This window comes from Amblyraja radiata, chromosome 14 (assembly GCF_010909765.2).
Source record: "Amblyraja radiata isolate CabotCenter1 chromosome 14, sAmbRad1.1.pri, whole genome shotgun sequence".
Lineage (NCBI taxonomy): Eukaryota > Metazoa > Chordata > Chondrichthyes > Rajiformes > Rajidae > Amblyraja > Amblyraja radiata.
Genome location: NC_045969.1, coordinates 14251497 through 14264402, shown reverse-complemented (window position 1 = coordinate 14264402; position 12906 = coordinate 14251497). Strand labels below are relative to the sequence as shown.

Below are 12906 nucleotides of genomic sequence, written 5' to 3'. Positions count from 1 at the left end.
ATATACACATTTAAGAAACCCACCATCTCTTATTCTCTGTTTAGTTTCTTTTTCTTCTCTCTCCCCTACATTTTGGGTCAGAGTGCTACCATTCTCTGCCTCCTGCCTTACACACTGACTGCTAGCTTTCCCAATTCGAGTCCCTCCGACATGACTGATCTGCCTAACTTCCCCAATCCGTCCCGAACACCGAGAATCTGAAACTAACCCGACCTGACCAAAGACACAAATACAATAATCGCAAATATACTCTTGTCCCACATAATGCATGTACCCACTTAAACCAACATTACAGGGTCACCATGTGTACATCCACATTTTAAAATCATATCAGTGTACCAATCATTGAGTGTACTTGATTTTTCCTCCCAATGTGGTTGACAGGAGAGACTAAAGACTGCAGATGCTGGAATCTGGAGCACAAAATAAAGTACTAACTTATTCATAAGGTCATAAATGATAGGAGCAGAATTAGACCATTCGGCCCATCAATTCTACTCCACCATTCAATCATGGCTGACCTATCTCTCCCTCCGAACCTCATTCTTCTGCCTTCTCCCTATAACCCCTGACACCCACACTAACCAGAGTCTATCTATCTCTGCCTTAAAAATATCCATTGATGTCCTCCACAGCCTTCTGTGGCAAAGAATTCCACAGATTCATTACCCTCTGACTAAAGAAATTCCTCCTCATCTCGTTCCTAAAGGAACGTCCTTTAACTCTGAGACTATGACCTCTGGCCCTAGAGGTCCCACTATTGGAATCATCCTCTCCATATCCACTCCGTCCAAGTCTTTCACTATTCGGTAAGTTGCAATGAGGCACCCCTCAACCTTCTAAACTCCAGCGAGTACAAGCTCAGTGCCGTCAGACGCTCATCATGTGTTAACACACTTGTTGCTGGGATCATTCTTGTAAACCTCCTCTGGACCCTCTCCAGACCGAGCAAATCCTCAGTTATGGTTCCCAAGATATTGTAAAAGTCATTATGTAAACAGGAACTAAAGGGCTGTCTTAATTCTGCTTGCCATGTCCCCCTGTAAGTGGAGTTCCAGAGCAATAATCTCATGCAAAATTTGTCTGCTACCAGTCAATTCTGTCATGTTGATCCTGGATTTTTTTAATTGAAAGATGCAGCATGGAAAATTCAGCCCACCGAGTCCACGGCAATTATTGATCAGCTGTTACCCATATTTTGTACGCACTCCTTACACACTAGGGGTAATTTCTAGAGGCCAATTAACCTACAAACCTGCACATCTTTTGGATGTGGGAGGAAACAAGAGCACCCAGAAGAAACCCACGCGGTCACAGGGAGAACATGCAAACTCCACACAAACGACTCCCAAGGTCAGGATCAAACCCAGCTCTCAAGCTCTGTGAGGCAGCAGCTCTACCAGCTGCACCACTGCGCCGCCCTGCAATCGATGATTTTTGCTCATCACTCTAAATCTACATCTCTTGGTCCTTGAGCGAGCCTACAAATGGGAAAAGCTTTTCATTATTTACTGTGTCTAAACTAGTCATGATCCTGTGCATCCCTCGAGGTTCCTTTGCTTCCAAGACAACAATCCCAGCTTCTTCCATCTCGTAACTGAAATACCACATCTTAAACATTTTAGTAAATCATAAAATATTGCAGATGTTGAAAATCTGAAATTGGAACTATAGTACTCAGCAGGTCGGTTCTGATGTAATTTCATCAATCTGAAACACTAATTCTGTTTCTTTCTCCACAGATATTGCCTGACCTGTTTAGCATTTCCATCATTTTCTGATGCTATTCCAGTAAATCCTTTGCCCCCAACTATAGGACTTCCGAATCCTTCAAGGCGGTATGGCCAGAATTAATGCTGTCCTTCAGTTGGGATCTAACCAGTGTTTTCTTAAGGACCAACATAATTTCCTTACTTTTGTCATCTGTGCCTCTACTTACGAGGTCAAAATTCCCACATGCTAAGCCCCTCTCACAATATATCCTGCCATTTTCAAAGGTGTACTCACATCAGCACCCATTCCTGCAGATCCTTAAGAACTCTGCCAGTTGGTGAAAGTTATCTTTCCATTCTTCTTAAGCACCTAACTTTGTCAATTAGTAATGTGAAAATATAACCACAGATTTTAAAGCATTTTTCACTGAATGGTTATAGAATCATAGGGTTAGACAATATGTAAAATTTTAGCCCATCTCGTTCCTTCCGACCAAGTTATCTACCTGAGTTAGACCCTATTATTGGAATTACAGTGAGTGATAGTAAAGGTAGCACTAATAATAACATTGCCCCCAATCTATTCCATTTTGAGGATGGTGCTAATGCTTAAATAACATGCTAACCATTTATCCTATATCATTACAATAGACAATAGACCATAGACAATAGGTGCAGGAGTAGGCCATTCGGCCCTTCGAGCCAGCACCGCCATTCAATGTGATCATGGCTGATCATCCCAACAAAGATTTCCTGCATAATTATTTTTTTAGTCCTACCAGCCTTACAAAAACAAGAATACTTACATTAGGTGTAATTTGATAAGAAATATATTTTTTCATTCCTGAATATTTAGTTTCTATCTGAGGATTGGTTATGTTGCATTCCAATGGTACAATTGGATACACCCAGGATGGACCATCTTCATTGAACTAAGACAAGAGGAAAATTGTGTTAATTTAATTTACATATTATAATGATCACCATATAAACTCACAATTAGAATTATATATTTATTTGATATTACTACAAATATACAACATTCACATATTGAAGAAGCTTGAACATATTAAAGGTAAGACAACAGTGCTTGCTATTTGAAATAATTATGAAGGATAATGTTCTGGTATTGGAGTTACGTTAATTTCCAATCTTCCTCATTGTAAAATCAATGATTGATTGAATAAATAGAATTTGTAAAATGTTTTTAAAGTACAATATTCCATTGTAATGTAACTACAATATTACATGTTCTCTAATTTGGGGAATCTTAAGTTTTTGGCATGGCACCATATTGAAATCATTACCTTGTACATGCTAACATCAATCAACATAAGACTTGTCTGGAGTAAAACATTGTTTGGGTCACCATGGTCCATATTGCGCTTTTGACAGCAGCCAACTTCAATCTCACAGACTCAACTTCAAGCATGACGGGATAGGGAGATTTCACCATCCATCCAAGTCTCACGGCAGGACAACACACCATTTCTAGCTGGGATACATATTTAAATGTGGGAGCTCTCATGTGTAATTTTAGTTAATACGGTGGCACAGCGGTAGAGTTGCTGCCTGACAGCGCTTATAGCGCCAGAGAACCAAGTTTGATCCTGGCTAAGGATGCTTGACTGTACGGAGTTTGTATGTTCTCCCTGTGACCTGCTTGGGTTTTCTCCGAGAACTTCGGTTTCCTCACACACTCCAAAGACATACAGGTTTGTAAGTTAATTAGCTTGGTATAAATGTAAAAATAATTGTCGCTAGTGGAGGATAGTGCTAATGTGCGGGGATCGCTGGTTGGTACGGACTTGATGGGCTGAAGGGCCTGTATCCTCGCTGTATCTCTAAAACTGAAAAACTAAACATTCCACAAACTGAGTAAAAGAAACCTCTTTCTGTGGCCAGATGGGGTTTTTTTTGCAATTAATATAGTACGCCATTAAAGAAAATAATATTTTCTTCCCCCTAACCTCCCACTGTTGTGAACTCTTATTGAATGCTAGTTATGCCACAATCCACAAGATCCTCTTATTTGTAACTCACAAAGGGGATTACATTGAGGAACAAAGAGATCCTTCCTCTTTGAATTCATTTTAGTCTTTGCACACAAACAGTTTGATAATCTGCCACCATTTCTCAAATATAATCATGGGCACAAACTAACAAATTTGAGTTATAAATTGTGTTCATTGAAGCATACTATTGAAATATCAAATTGCAAGTATTAAATAATGACATGCTACTTACTACCAGATGAATTTTCATGGTTGTCTTTATGGTATTTCCAGAAATGAAGGGCTCAACTTCTGCTTTTGTAAACTGATATAATCTGCAAGAAACAGATGGCTATATTTGGATAACTGCACCCTGTACACACTTTTCTGATTATATGAAAGGATATTATTTTCCTATGTGCACAATGTGAGGACAATGGTACATAAATTGTTTCGAACGGATAATTTTCTTTGATCATTGCATACTCACATTGCATGTGAGTGGAGTATCATTAAAGTGACAACTAAATTAACACCATTTTTCACTGCAAACGCCTTATACCCAAGAGTGTCTTAGAAAATGTGGTTTTACCTTTTACAAAAGATGAATTTAGCGCCATGATGAAAATCTATAATATAGGTTTGTAAACAGAATGAATTTTGAAGTACCTGTATATCAGCTGGTTTGAACGGGTAGTGAAGAAAAGCGACAGTGTCCAATTCTAATTTTAAATGTAATTTTGCCACCAAGACTGAAGACCGTACATAAAAGAGGACCAATGGAGCATGGATAGAAAACTGGCTAAGATACAGTAAACAGAATAACAATGAATAATTGTTTCTTGGGGCAGAAGGAAATATAGAGCGGAGTTTGTACTAATGTCATTGCTTTTTAATATTCACTTAGATAATGTAATCATGGCGATAGAGAGGATGTTGAATAAGAATTGGAGAAGATTAAAAAACAAAAGAAACTACAAACAAAAAAAAACAAAAAAACAAAAATCAGGCCATCAACAAGAGAGCAGGGAAAGGAACTATTTATTAAGAAAGAACTGCAGATGCTGGTAAATCGAAGGTAGACACAAAATGCTGGAGTAACTCAGTGGGTGAGGCAGCATCTATGGAGAGAAGGAATTGCTGATATTTCGGGTCGAGACCCATCTTCAGAAAGGAAATAATTGGTTTACACTTGTGTAGAACAGGCATGGGCTGACCAGCCTCCCCTCTTCTGAATATCATGCTATCATTCTGAAAGCAATGCAAAGCCACTTCTTAGGAGTGTAACCATTTTAGTTCCTTCAATCAAGTCTCCCCTTAACCTCTAACTTTCCAGAGAAAACAATCCTAATCTATCCAACCCTCTAGCTCAAACACTCTAATCCACGCATCATTCTGATAAACCTTGTCTGTACTATTTCCAAAGCTTCCACATCTTTCCTGCAGAGGAACGACCAGGAACTGTATGCAATACTCCAATTAATATTCTTGGCATATTACTAACATTATTTCATCAAGCAAATATGGGTAAAGGGATAAATAGGAGATCCGAGTAAATCTGCTTTATGTTGATTTGGCGACCTACTCACACCAATGGTTTCTGACACATTGAATTTATTCATTATAGGGCATGGGTGACAATAAAGTGTCCTCTTGTTGGGTTACTTGTTGTCGCAGCCTTGCATCGCCCGGCGCGGCTTTAATGGCCGCGGGACTTACTTACCATTGCCCGCTGGGGGCTTTGACTCTGACATCAGGAGGAGAATGAGGAGTGCAGGAGAGAGATAAGACTTTGCCTTCCATCACAGTGAGGAGGATATTCACTGTGATGGATGTTTTTGTAAATTGTGTTGTGTTTTGGTTCTTTTTCTTGTGTGTATGACTGCGGAATATGAGGTGCTGCTCCTCCAATTTCCGGTGGTGCTCACTTTGCCCATGGAGGAGGCCCAGGACAGAGAGGTTGGATTCAGAATGGGAGGGGGAGTTGAAGTGCTGAGCCACCGGGAGGTCAGGTTGGTTAATGCGGATCGAGCGGAGGTGTTCGGCGAAACGATCGCCAAGCCTACGCTTGGTCTCACCGATGTAGATCAGCTGACATTTAGAGCAACGGATGCAATAGATGAGGTTGGAGGAAATGCAGGTGAACCTCTGTCAAACCTGGAACGACTGCTTGGGTCCTTGAATGGAGTCGAGGGGGAAGGTAAAGCGACAAGTGTAGCATCTCTTGCGGTTGCAAGGGAAAGTGCCCGGGGAGGGGGCGGTGCGGGAGGGAAGGGAAGAATTGACAAGGGAGTTACGGAGGGAGCAGTCTTTGCGGAAAGCAGACAGGGGGGGAGATGGGAAGATGTGGCGAGTGGTGGGGTCACGTTGGAGGTGGCGAATATGACGGAGGACTATTTGTTGTATGTGACGGCTGGTGGGGTGAAAGGTGAGGACTAGGGGGACTGCCCTTGTTACGAATGGGGGGATGGGGAGAGAGCAGTGTTACAGGGTATGGAAGAGACCCTGGTGCGAGCCTCATCTATAGTAGGGGAGGGGAACCCCCGTTCCTTAAAGAATGAGGAACAGCTTCATCCCTAGAACCATCTGGCTATTAAACACTACAACATCCAAATAAGCTCGGAACTACATGGGGGGTATTGATTTTGTGTTTTTGTTTAGGTTTTTTAGGTTAGTTTAGTTAAGTGATACAGCATGGAAACAGGTACTTTGGCCTACTGAGTCTATGCTGATCATCGATCACCTGCCCACATATATATATATGTGTGTGTGGACCAAGCCAGTAAAAATGTCCAGAGCAAAGTGGTCCCAGCATGGTTTGATTTGGTTTCGTTTTTTCTTTTTTTGTTAGTTAAGTTTAGTTTCTTTCTCTTTTTTAGTTTAGTTTAGTTTATTATTATTATTATTTTTAAGTTATGTTTAGTTTTTTTAGTTTAGTTTAGTGATACAGCATGGAAACAGGTCTTTCAACATACCGAGTCTATGCCGACTATCGATCGCCTGCCCACACTTGCTCCGTGTCATCCCACCTTTCCACTGCCTACCAACTAGAAGCAATTTACAGATGCCAATTAGCCTGCAAATTAGCACATCATTGAGATGCGGGAGGAAACCCACACAGTCACAGGGAGAATGCACAAACTCTGCACAGATAGCACCCAGAGGTCAGGATTGGCCCCGGGTCTCTGCAGCTGCACCAGACTTGAAGTATGAAATTAAAACTTGAAATACTTTAAATATCCAGCATCTGTGGAAGGAGAAACAGAATTGACCAGTGAATGGCTTTGATGAACGATCTTAAACAGCAAACTTTAATTTCATTTCTTTTCCCACAGATGTTGCCTGACCTGTCAAGTACTAGCAGCTTTTCTATTCCAATTTACCACTTTTGGAAAATCATGTGTCAGGCAGCTGCTGCTAGTTGAATAAAATGTTGAAGTCACACCGCAACATGCAAAGTGAAAACAAATCCTTTGTTAGCCGTGTTGGATCCCAGCAGCTATCGGTTAAGGAGTCCATGAAATATGCAGTGACTGTAAGTAACTTGAAAATCACCACAGACACAATACTAGGCTCATTGGCAAGGTATTGAAATTGCCTACCGATGTAAATATTATTCAATCAGGTTTGCCCAAGTTTATCCCCCAATTATGGACCAAGTAGTTTGTAAATGAGAAAATCATGAATCGAGTTATGCATTAATTGCCAATTGTAACATATGCAAATATTATTTCAATTTGAGAACACCAAAAATTTGTGTGACTTGTACCATTTGAATACTGGTATACAAAAATTTGTTCTGCAAGGATTTGCTCTCAAACACATGCAAACAAATATATTGACAGAAAATTGAATGAAAATGTTATAGTGAATTGGTTGTCTGATAAACATTGACTATGAACAGAAATTTTAGCCCATGAAATGCATGCGCATAATGTAGTAACATTACTATGGTCAGATTCCAAAGCAACTGGTATGTTTTATTGCTAAATTGAGTTTGGAAGTATAAAGATCCTTGGCATTAAATGGCAATAAGTTACTTATCATGGTATACAATCTGGACTAGAAGTTGCCAAGACTGAGATACAGAAAAGAAGTGAAGTGTTAGTTGGATTGCAAATTTGAAAAATCTAAATATTCGCAGATAACATTCATATAAATGCAGAAGCCCAAGTGTAACGATCCAGCAAGCAATTTGTAATGAGCTTAAGAAACTATCCCTTTTCCACTAACAATAAATTATGCATATTCTTGTGACACAATCATTCCATCCTGTGGTATTTTGAGATAACATTGTTCTTTTCTTTGGTAAGTGATATCGAGTAACTCGAAATTTTGTATTTCAGTATGTCCCACAGTAAATCAAAGGGGAATTCATTAGAATTAGCTCAATAACTATAAGTTTAACACAAAATTTTAAGCTGCTTGTAGTGTTAACCATTGCCATGACAATTTGATCTCATCCAAACTGTGTGACATTCTTTAAAAAAAAAGTGACGTGCATTTTAAAAAATTAGATCTCTTTTTATGGGTTCATTTTTAAAAACTTCAATGCAACTGAATCGTAAAAATATAACAAGCATTATTTGGAATGCCAAACCTGTTCATACAATTGATTTTGCTATAATTGTTTGAAGCTACTGAAAGTAAACCTTTATTTCTGCAAAACACAGTGCTGGAGGAACTCAGCAAAACATATGGTGGACAGGAAAGAGAAATTTACTTAAATTGGATGTACTTAAAATGAGGGAATTCAATGTTCATACCTTTGGTCTGTAAGCTACCCAAGATGAATACAAGATGCTATTCCTCCAATTTGGGTGTGGCTTCGCTTTGGCAGTTGATGAAGCCCAGGACAGGAAGATCAGTATTGGTTTGGGAAGGGAATTTTAAATGGTTCGCAACTGGGAGATCTACAGTAATAGTCCTTGGTTCGACCGAGCGCAAGTGTTCAGCAAAATTGTTGCCTAGCCTCAGCCTGGTCTCGCCAATGTCAAGGAGGCCACATTGGAAGCACTGAATACAGTAGATGAGGTTCGAAGAGGTAAACTGTTACCTGTTTGCTCTTTTAGGAGACTGTTCATTACTGCCTCGCTTGTCCTCTTGTTCGGGGATAATCTCATAATCTTGGTCAATCGATTCTGTGTGAGAATGGCAAATGCGTTCACATGCACATTGATATATTCAAACTTTATGTATTGCTGTTCCAACAAAGACCTTCTCTTCTGAAGGCTAGAAAGACTCAGGCAAAGCTATATTGTAACCAGTATTTAATTGTAGTATGCCGATAATTAAAAACTAAGTGGCAGTGTGGGCTATAAAGAGGATGCAAAGGACTTCATGGGGATATGGATAGACTAAGTTAATGGGACAAGACAAGCCAAATACAATATAACATGAGAACATGTGGGGTTGTTCCCTACTAAAATAGTAGGGAAAATAAAAAAGTGGAGTATTTTTTTTACATTTTGACAGATTGAAAAGCGTTAATGTTCGGGGAGATCTAGATGTTGTGTAGACAAATAATTGAAGGTTAAGATCCATCACAGTTATCAATTTGGTAGGCAACAATATCTTGGGCTGTATAGCAAGAGGATTTGAGTACAGGAGTAGAAATATCTCGGTACAATGGGCCCATGTAAGATTGCACCTGGAATACTGTGTGGTCTCCAAACTAACAGAAGGGTAAACCTAGGGTAAAGGGTGTACAATGAAGGATAACCAGATTTATTTGTGGACTGTGCTGGAGTTTACGTAGACTGGGACTATGCTCACTTGAGTTTAGAAGAAAGGATATGTTACTGAAATACGTAAAATTATGATAGGGAGTCGAGGTGAGATGCAGGAATGATATTTTACTCATCTTGAACCAGGCATCACAGTTTTAAAACAAGGTTCAGCAATTCTGGACAAGTGTGTGAAAATATTTCCTCACCCACAGAATGGTGAATCTTTAAAATTCTCAGTCAAAAAGGGTTGTTGGTTATTTTAAAACTGACTAGTATATGTTCAGTTGGGTCTTGTAAAAGGCCATCAAGAGATTAAATTGTTTCCTACTGTACATTTTCATTCTTTTTCTGGAAATCTCTACACCATATTGCTAACTTTCTTGAACATCTGGAGCATGAAGATGAAATATAGTCCAGGAGGCACTTTGCCATTTACTGCTCCTTCCCCACTTTTGAAGGCTGGCTGGTTGGTAAAATAAAACAATCTTATTCAATTTCATGTAATGTAATTTGCTGTTGTAGAACTATGGGAAATCACCACAAGAAGCTTCATAGACGCATTTTCGATCAAAAATTGAAAAAAAAAGCCCACCATTGCAGAATACTTTGCAAAGTATTCAGATGGTACGTTACACAAAATTACTCATGTTATTCCTAAGCACTGCGTATGTAGGTTCTTAAACATAAAATCTCCCAGACTTTGTATCTGCAGCCTTAAACTAAGCAGCAACCAACAACAATAGTGAAGAAGAAATCAAAAGGCAATAAAAGAAACTAATTAATATAAGAATTAAAATACGTACCAGAAGTGTCTGAATAGCTGCTGGATTTCTTTGATCTGAGCTATTAAAAGAGGAATTTGTTCACAGCCATTACCAAGTAGGAAAAACATGGTTTGTAGTTAATCACCAACTGAGAAGAGGTCAAAGAAATTCCTGGTGAATTACATTATTCGGAATGATTATGTTTAAATTTATACTAAAACAGTTCTAGGAATAAATATAAATTTGTACTTGCAAAGGCCACATATTTTTTGAAAATAATTTTCACTTACAAGAGTGAATTTTCGAAGGCAGAAGCATGAGATTATCCTGGGCCACAGCCAACATTTAGTTTTGATTTGTTTTGTTTCTGGCCTTTGAAGATTTCCTTAGCTTTGTAGCTTTAAATGGATTATTGTTGAGAGGGATAGAATGGGATCTCCTCGTGCATTTAAATTAAAATATACATACTTTGCATCAAGGGCATTTATGGGATTAGCAGGGAGAGATAGATCAACCATGATTGAATGGCGGAGTAGACTTCTTGGGCCGAATGGCCTAATTCTACTCCTATTCCTTATGACTTTATGGGACTGATCAAGAGCAATGATTTCTGTGCAACCTTGACCACAAATCAATTACAGGAACAAATAGTCAAGGAAACATCATTTGTGCAAGTGTATGCAGGCAGGGGGTGGGGAGTGGAGGTGTTTGTTGGACAGAGACAAAATAGCCCATAAATAAAATGTTCAGGTCCTTATATAGATATTTCATTATATTTTCTGATAAGATAATATTTCTAACACTGCTACAGTATTTATTCTGCTGTTCTTCACTTTCAAACCCAAATTTTCCTTCATACACCTGGCCTTTTTCAAGATGAACATTAGGCGGCATGGTTTATTTCCTTGACTTAGCATGAATGAGCACCAGAGGGGTTCATAGCATTTTCTAAGTGAACCATTAAAGTGAATCAATGGAAATTGGGGCTAAAGCAGGTTTAGTTGAAGTCACAAGCAAGCCTCCGTACATAAAGTATTCAGGAGCAGTTCAAAATAATACTGCAGTCACTTAGAAACATAGAAAAATAGGTGCAGAAGCAGGCCATTCAGCCCTTCAAGCCAGCACCACCATTCAATATGATCATTTGCTGATCATCTAAAATCAGTACCCCATTCTTGCTTTTTCCCCATATACCTGGATTAATTTAGCCCCAAGAGCTAAATCTAACTCTCTCTTGAAAACATCCAATGAATTGGCCTTCACTGGCTTCTGTGGTAGAGAATTCCACAGTTTAACACCTGGTCCATTCTATTAATACATAGGTTTATGTATGAGGTTTATGTTTATCTTGTTGAATTCAGCAAAATATTTATTTGTACCCAAGAATGAAGTTGAGATTCCACTGTGCATAAAACCCTACAAGTGTTACAGTACTGAAGCAGAATTCTCTTGATTGTCATTACGCACTTTAACATACCTCAACTGCATCTAGTTCTTCATAAGTTGAGTCAATGTCACATGCTTCTTCAATCTCAGGATGTGATACAGTGTCCATTATCAACTATAGAATGATTTTAAAATAATGAAGTTTAGATAATTAATATTAATAATATTAAAATAATGCTATAATATTACTAATAAAGTGATCCATTTTGATCATCACTCTTTCCTAAAAGGACATGCAAAATTGACAATGGTGGTCTTGTAACTATAAGTAGTTTGTGATTTGTTGCAAAAAGCTATTGCAACCAGTAGGGACTAAATGGTTTCTATGTACTGTACAAGACTACCACTGAAGCTATAGTTAACAGTGTGGATTTTTCTGTGCATGCCAATTGTAATCAATCATATTTCATCAACATTCACAAACATCTTTCAAAGCTCTTGACAATTTAAAAATTCATATTATAAATGAAAAAAAAAAGACAATCATAGTTTATATAGAAACTTGAAGTAAACCACGAACAAGTATGGAAAAAAAACTTCTCCTTGACTTTCTTCCTCACAGTACTGCAATCCCTATTGAATGTATTGATTATGGATCCAAAAGCAAAATTCTCAATGTAAATGTTGGGAATCCATACAGGATGGAGTTCTGCCACTGGTCTCCATTGGATGGAAAACCAACAGTAAACTGAAGAAACGTATAATAAAAAACAAAAACATTGGAAATACTCAGCTGGTCAATCAGCAACTGTGGGGAGAGCAAGATTGATGTTTTCAAACCAATAGCTTTACATCTTGATGTTGCCTGACCTGCTGTGAATTTCCATCACTCTCTGTTTTCATGACCTTTCTGCTTGACTGGGACAAGTTAATAATGTGACAAGTCAGAAGCTACACAATAAAGGGCAAGGACAGATAGAACAAAAGTGAAGGTCTGTAGGAGACATTGAAGTCTTTAGCCTTTCACTGACTCATCTCTTACTTTTCCTGCCACAGGAAGAAAAATCTGCAACTTTGAAACCTGCTTAATTTCTAATTTTTCCCAGTTTTGCTGAAAGGTCATTGATCTGAATTGTTAACTTTATTTTTATTTACACAGATGTTGCCTGAGCTGCTAGGTATCTCCAGCATTTTTTCCTCAAATATCAGATTTCCTGTATCTGCTATAGTACATTTTGCTTTTAAGGGAATGTACTATTGTGGAAATGTAGTGCAACTATTAACAATGAGATCCCAGAACTTCCACTAATGCAAGGAAATT

The 12906-nt window shown here is 38.5% G+C and overlaps 1 protein-coding gene across 3 annotated transcripts in view; it reads right to left on the bottom strand.

The window, feature by feature from the left end:
* Positions 1 to 12906, bottom strand: part of LOC116980397 (sorting nexin-9-like) — a 46484-nt gene that overhangs the window by 26502 nt on the left and 7076 nt on the right. For all 3 annotated transcript variants that reach the window (XM_033032571.1, XM_033032572.1, XM_033032573.1), the window contains 5 exons: positions 11677 to 11760; positions 10239 to 10278; positions 8763 to 8847; positions 3960 to 4041; positions 2519 to 2644 (listed from right to left, as the gene is read on the bottom strand). In XM_033032571.1, the coding sequence (XP_032888462.1) occupies positions 2519 to 2644; positions 3960 to 4041; positions 8763 to 8847; positions 10239 to 10278; positions 11677 to 11760 (417 nt within the window). The remainder of the gene's footprint in view (positions 1 to 2518; positions 2645 to 3959; positions 4042 to 8762; positions 8848 to 10238; positions 10279 to 11676; positions 11761 to 12906) is intronic.